This window comes from Citrus sinensis, chromosome 8 (assembly GCF_022201045.2).
Source record: "Citrus sinensis cultivar Valencia sweet orange chromosome 8, DVS_A1.0, whole genome shotgun sequence".
NCBI classification, from domain to species: Eukaryota; Viridiplantae; Streptophyta; class Magnoliopsida; order Sapindales; family Rutaceae; genus Citrus; species Citrus sinensis.
In genome coordinates, this window is record NC_068563.1 from 14,638,968 (window position 1) to 14,646,106 (window position 7,139).

The following is a 7,139-nucleotide window of genomic DNA, read 5'->3' on the forward strand; positions in this document are numbered from 1 at the left end:
GTTCTTGTCTCAAGATGTTAATAGCTTTCTTAAATATCGTTTCATTTAATATGCTTTATTTGAATTCTTTTTATATTGAGTTTCTTTCTTTATTGTTCTCAGTACTATAAATTATCTTAGGAATAAGGCTTATTATATCCTATTCTAAATAAATGTTTCGGTTATTATTTTTTATTTAATAAAATTCTTGGATACACATCGCCGTGCATTTAAAAAAAAAATTCTTTAACATATTGTGAAAACGGAATTTATATTCCAAAGAAATTCGCGAGACATTATTTACGAATGATATTACAAGCATTTTTTTTTATGGTAAAGAGATTTCATTCCACTAGAACAAAACAATTACAATAAGTTTTCAATCTCTGTCGGGACCTCTTCAATCCACACTTGAGGTTCCGAACTGACATGGACATTTTCGCTAATTCATGCGCCATTAAGTTACATGACCTAGGAGTATAAGCCACCTTATATTGATTATTTTTTTGTCTTGTAAAAGCTCCAATCTCACTAATTATCCAATCCAACTCTCCTCTGCTAGAGTGACCCTTGAGAATAAAGTTGGTAACATTCTTTGAATCCGACTCTACAAGTAAAGGAGAGAGAGCAACATCTGCAGCCAGCTTTATTCCCTCTAAAATCGTGTAGGCTTCAGCAATTTCCACATCTCCTAGGCAAGGCTTCTTGGATGTTGCAGCAACCATTACTTCTCCTTGATAATTTATGATAATGCTCCCGAGTCTAGCAAAACCGCCTTCCATGTCCACAGCTGCATCAGTGTTAAGCTTATACCAAGGAGGATCTGGAGGGTGCCAAGTATCAAGCTGATTAGGGACTATTTGGAGAGCCAATGTTTGATTGGGTAGCCCGGCTTTGTTAGATTCCAACAAAGTTACAACCCGATTGAAAACTTGATGGCAATCCTCTCTGGAATTCCCGTTTAAAGCCTTATTTCGAGATTTCCAAATTGACCAGGCCACTACCACAAACAACACAAACTCCTCCTTTGACATAATTTCAGCCCCTTTTTTGGCAAAACATGAGAATGGCATATGGGCTGAACTAGCAAACCAAGAGAAATAGGGCTTGAGTTTCCAGACCTTCCTTGGAAATTTACAAGCAACAAGGCTATGATAGCCATCTTCCACACCAGCATGATAACGCTGACAATATTCATAATTCCAGATTTTCCTTCTTGCCAAGTTATATTGGGTGGGGAGAATGTCTTTTAAGGCTCTCCAGAAAAAAAAAAAAAATCATTTTGGGAAGACCTGGGAGGTGCCAAAGAAATTTCCACCAACTACCAAAGCTCTCCGAACAAGAAGGAATGTCCGGGAATCTCAATCGGAATGCAACCTGATACCCACTCTTCACCGAATAAACACCACTTTGGTTGAAATGCCATAGTAACTCATCTCGCAGGGGCACAGTAGGCACTGGAATCTTCAGGATTGCAGCAGTATCAACTGGGAAAAAATGTGTTCGAATGAGCTCTTCGTTCCAACCTCCATTTTCCTTTAACAATGTGGCCACAGTAGTGTCTGAAGGCAGAGTGTGAGGAGAGGCGGGTCTGAAAGTGTAGGGTCGGGGGATCCAGTTATGATAGTATACAAGAATATCCTTCCCTTCACCAACTCGCCATCGTGAACCGATCTTAAGTATCTTCCTGCCCCAAAGCAGGCTTCTCAAAATATACGACGAATTATTGGTGAGCTTGCTCTCAAGAAAATCAGAGTTAGGAAAATACCTTGCTTTTAACACTTTGGCCACCAATGAAAATGGTTGAAGAACAATCCTCCAGCACTGCTTGGCCAAGAGAGCTTGGTTAAAGGCGATAAGATCCCGAAAACCCATTCCGCCTTCGCTTTTTGGTTGGCAAAGTAACCTCCACTGGAGCCATTGAAAACCCTTTGACGAGGAGGAATGGCTCCACCAATAATTTGCCACCATTTGCTGCAATTCGGCACAAAAATCAGAAGGCAACTTAAAAACACTCATAGAATACGTAGGAATTGTTTGCGCCATTGCTTTTATCAAAACTTATTTTCCACCACAAGAAAATAACTTAGATTTGCAACCTAAAATTTTGTTTCTAATCCGCTCCTTCAACATGGAAAAAGATTCAGACATTTTTCTACCGAGCATTGAAGGAAGACCAAGGTACTTATCATGGTAAGAGACAATACTCAAATTAAAAGTTCTTTGAAATAAGCTAACAGTAGCTGGTGAAGCATTAGGACTAATTGAAAAAGAAGATTTGTTGTAATTTATCACCTGACCAGATGCCGCAGAATATTTATCAAGGAGTCTCTTCAAATGAGCACACTCTACTTCATCTGCACAGGCAAAAATTAGGTTGTCATCAGCAAAAAACAGGTGCGAAATTGATAAACTTGATCGACCAAATTGGAGACCATGAAGTAAATTGCTAGCCTCGGCATGTTGGAGCATGGACGACTCTGTACATAAAATGAAAAGATAAGGTAACAAAGGGCAACCTTGTCGTAGCCTTCACTGAGGAATTATATTGCCTGAAACTTCCCCATTGATCAGGAGAGAAAAAAAAGAGGATGAGACACAGTTGTAAATAGTCCACTGCGGTTAGAAGCCCATCTTGACCATGATTGCCTTAAGAAAACCCCATTCGATTCGGTCGTATGCTTTACTAATGTCCAGTTTGAGTGCCACCCAACCTTGCCTCCCCTTCCGCTTGTTTCTAATTTTGTGAAGACATTTGTACCCTATTATAATGTCCAGTAGGATTGAAAGAAAGAGACAGGAAAACCATAAGGGCCTGGAGCTTTATTCGGAGAGCATCACGAACCTCTTCCTTTGTGAACACATGAGTAAGCATAGCATTCATCTCATCAGTAACTTTTGGCTGCAAAGAGACAAGAGCCTCCTCTATACTATCAGGTGACAGATTGGAGGATTGACAAAAGACCCGAAAAGTAATTTAGGAATTCAGACTGAATCTCTGCAGGCTCCTCCTTCCATGTGTTAAACTCATCCAGGATCCCGTCAATCAAATTTCGCTGCCTTCTTGAATTTTCTTTCGCATGAAAGAATTTCGTATTCTTGTCCCCCCGCCTGTAGCCAAGCAATTCTAGATCGCTGATTCCAATACATCTCTTCATCCCGCATAAATTCTTCAATCCGCTTGTCTAGGGTGTTTATATCAGTCGATCTCTGAGAACATGTAGAACCACATTTGAGGGCCACAAGCTTATCCTGTAGCCTTTTTAACGATTTGTGCCTGTCGCCAAAACGTTGGGAGCTCCACTTCTTCAATGTCGCTGTAGTTAGTTCTATTCTGCGGAGGAATTTGTCGATTGGATTAAGGAAATCATAGGCATGTGTGTTGCGCCGGACATCACTTATGAGATGCTTGCTTTCCTCATAGAAACTCCACTAGTTCTCATAGTGGAAATGTCTACCCCACCTGGCCCTTTTATCTCCCAAATTCCGCTTCGTTTTAAGAATATCAATCATTATTGGAAGGTGGTCAGAGCCTACTGCAGGAATATTAGTCACCTTGGCGCCCATAAAAACATCATTCCAGCCTCTGGTGCATAAGAACCGATCAAGCCATTCTTCAACTAAAACCTCCCCATCCCCATATCTTTTGTATGACCAGGTGAATTAGTAACCTTGGTAGCCAAGATCATACAAGCCACAGTCTTGTAAAGCATCTTTAAAATCACTCAAAAAGTTTATATTTTTTAGCCGACCTCTTCTTTTCTCGTCAGCCTTCAAAATCTCGTTGAAATCGCCTCCACATAGCCAAGGGGCTGTAGAAAGCGTGGACAACCTTCGCAGTAAGCGCCAGGAATATTGCTTTTCTGCTTGTTCAGGGCGGCCATAAAATCCTGTAAATCGCCATGTAAGGTTATCATTATGCAAAATTAAAACATCAATATGATGCTTAGTATAAGACAATAGACTTATATTAATATCAGAGTTCCAGAGTAAAGCTAACCCCCCACTGTAACCTGAACAGCCCACTGAAAAACAAAAGTCATAATTCAACTTAAGCCGAATAATTTCCATTTGATAGGAATTGCGTTTTGTCTCACTTAAGAAAAGAAGACTTGGGTTTATACCGGTGGAGAACATGCTTTAAAGCGGGGAATGTTCGAGGGTTCCCCAAGCCTCGAACATTCCAACATAAGGCCCTCATTGTGTTAGGCGGGGCTGGAATCCAGCCACCGCCATGGAAATAGCAGAAGAACCAACTTCGGTACTTTTAGCACGTTTATTATCTGGACCCCCGACCTCCAACTCCTCGCTATGTCATTTCATGCTACTCTGCCCCGGGAAGGGAGAATTGGTTAAAGTCATGGATTGTGGTTACTGCCAGGCTAATAATTTCCACCTTCTTTGTGACTTACAACCAGCACATCCTGATTTTGATTGAGAAAGATCTGTGTGTCGGGTTGAGGCCAAATACGGTGTCTCTTGCAAGACTTCTGTGGAAGGAGCCTGACGAAGGTCTGGAGTTTCGACTGAGCAGCCACTGTCCTCTTCTTGATTGTCTGCAGTTTTTGGCTGGTGAATTATCTTCATGCTTTCCGATGTAGCGGGATTGTCGGTTGTCACCGTCAGATCCCTCTCCCTCCTGCGTTCGTCGGTTCTTAATTCCGCCCTGCTCTTCTTTGGGCTTTCCCCCCGGCTGTTTCGGCGCCCCTGCTTATTCTTCATGGCCATCGTTGATGCCTTTAACCAGGCTCCATAACCAAAGTTGTCTTCTTTTGAATCGTAATGCATAATCTCGCAATCCTTGTAAGCATGACCGATCATACCACAACAATAATAGAATTCCGGTAGACGTTCATAAAGCAAAGGTAACCAAATAGCATCTTCGTCCTGTGTAAAGAACTTCACAAGAAGTACCCACCTCAAGGGTTTAGTAATGTCGATTCGTACCCGCACACGGATAAAACTACAAAAGCAGTTCCCTGTCTCCCCCGAATCTACCTCTTCCACCTTTCCAATTAAATTCCCCAAAAACAGACCGGTTTCTTTATTCATACAAACGATGGGAATGTTATGAATTTGGATCCAAAACGGAGCCACTTGTAAAATGAATTTTTGAAACATCTACCACCCATTGGGTCTCCTCCAGCACTATTAGAGAGTTGTTAAAATGCCACGGTCCACCTCGGAGGACCCTTTGCTTGTCAATATTTGAGTGGAAGTGAAATATAAAACGATTCCCTCCCAAACTCTCCACAGTAACCCCTTTTATAGTGTTCCACATCTTTTGAATTGCCGAGCGAAAGCCTTCTCTATTGATGGCTTTCGCAGAAAGTACCTTACCGACAAGTGAGGTGGCTAATACCTGTTCTCCACTCTTGATAACAACCTGATTCAGTGTGGTAATATTCTCCTCGTCACCTTTCAACGAAAGGGACTAGCAATTCTGGACTAAATCATTAGACTCCATGAGTTAAAATAAAAGGGCGTTAGATAGTCTTGTGAAAATAATGATGCGCGAGTAGACGATGCGAAGGAGATTCAGGCCAGCGCTGAGAGCCAGCGAATGCCTGCTCGACATCAGCGAACAAACCTTACGCAGCGAGGCGTACACCTGCTTCGACAGTGGTCACCAGAGAGAACTCTAGAAACGCACGAGAAGATTCAACGATATTACAAGCATTTGAAATATATAAGTTATATGACATGTCATGTGACATCTGACATATGATCAATTGATTGGTAGTTACAATGAGTAATTGTAATAGGCAAACTAGCTACTCCATTATTTTACGACCGCAAGATACTAATTATTTATTGAATAACTTCGGAAAGTGCCTTTTCAAATTGGCTCCATCTCTGCTCTAGTTTTCCTATGTATCCAATTGACATGCGAATCAATCCTGGGAAATTCCAGCAAGTGCTTTTTCTCTGTCATTCAGTTCACTGCTAGTGCTGCTACCAGAGCAAGACATTAGGGGCTCATAGCAGCCCTATCTCACAGCCATGAACCCAAATTGTGTGCTATTTTGCAAGTAGTTCATCAAAATGCTAGCCTTTCTTCAGTTTCCATATCCACACTTAGAAGGCCACCAAAGCCCGTACTCTTTTTTTGACACGGATTTCTAAAGCTCGTGTTGGGAGTAATCTTGTAGGCCCAGGTATATGACCTTAATCCCCTGCCTCTTCATTCTGGTAGCAAAATTCAGTCCTCGGTGGCAATGCTCCTTCATTCTCAGTCCCTATTGTGGAATCCTCTCTGATAGTTCAAAGGCTACCTTTGCATTTATTGTTGGTCCCAGAAGCATCAAGGCATCTTAATGAAGATCCATCATCGATTTCAGCAAGTTCGCAGATCCACAAACAGCACCTGCATGCATGCACAAAATTAAAAAGATAAAAAAATGAAAAGTTACAAGACTCTATATATATTAAAGAATTCCAGAGCCCTAGTTGCAAATAAAGGCCCCTATGTTTTTGTTGCAGCAGCCGGGTTGTTGCAGCATTTCTTTTTTTTTTTTTTTTCAATTTCACAACAATTATAGTTAACAGCCACGTTTATGCCTCGTTACCAAACAGACCATCAGACTTGCTAGCTGGAAAGGATTTTCCATAGATAAAAGATTGATGTAAAAATGTGATGAAAAGCTTTAATTTTATTCAATAGTTTTTCATCAATATATATACAACTGAAGCAAACTAAAACGGAAAGTTTGACTATAGTCAACCTATGTAACAGGGGCAATTTACATAATAGTAATATACAATTTAGAAATTAATAACACTAAATTAAAGATTTGATTCGAAGCCAATAATCATGGAGACCACAATCATTGGAATATATTTGGAGAAGATTCAACCTTAATACATCCCCTTTTGCATTAAGAACACCAATCTTCGACCGCAAATAATCAAAGCGTTAGGAAGAAAGTGGTTTAGCGAGGGCATCGGCCAATTGATCTTTTGTGGAAACATGAGACACACATAGATGGCCTTTAGACACTTGGTCACGAACAAAGTGATAATCAATGGCAATGTGCTTCATTCGACAATGAAATACTGGACTTGCGCAAACATAAATGGCACCAATATTGTGAAAATATATCACTGGAGTGGAGGGTAGTTTGATGTGCAATTCTCTTAAAAGAGATTGCACCTAATTC

At 40.8% G+C, this 7,139-nt stretch overlaps 1 protein-coding gene across 1 annotated transcript; it reads right to left on the reverse strand.

Moving 5' to 3' along the window:
- Positions 1 to 323: 323 nt before the first annotated feature.
- On the reverse strand, positions 324 to 3,137 carry LOC127899334 (uncharacterized). The gene is made up of 4 exons (XM_052432691.1): positions 2,945 to 3,137; positions 2,275 to 2,336; positions 1,357 to 1,953; positions 324 to 1,163 (listed from the first exon to the last, which is right to left on the reverse strand). The coding sequence occupies exons 1-4, from the start codon at positions 3,135 to 3,137 to the stop codon at positions 324 to 326; spliced, it is 1,692 nt and encodes a 563-aa protein (XP_052288651.1).
- Between the last annotated feature and the right edge of the window lie 4,002 nt (positions 3,138 to 7,139).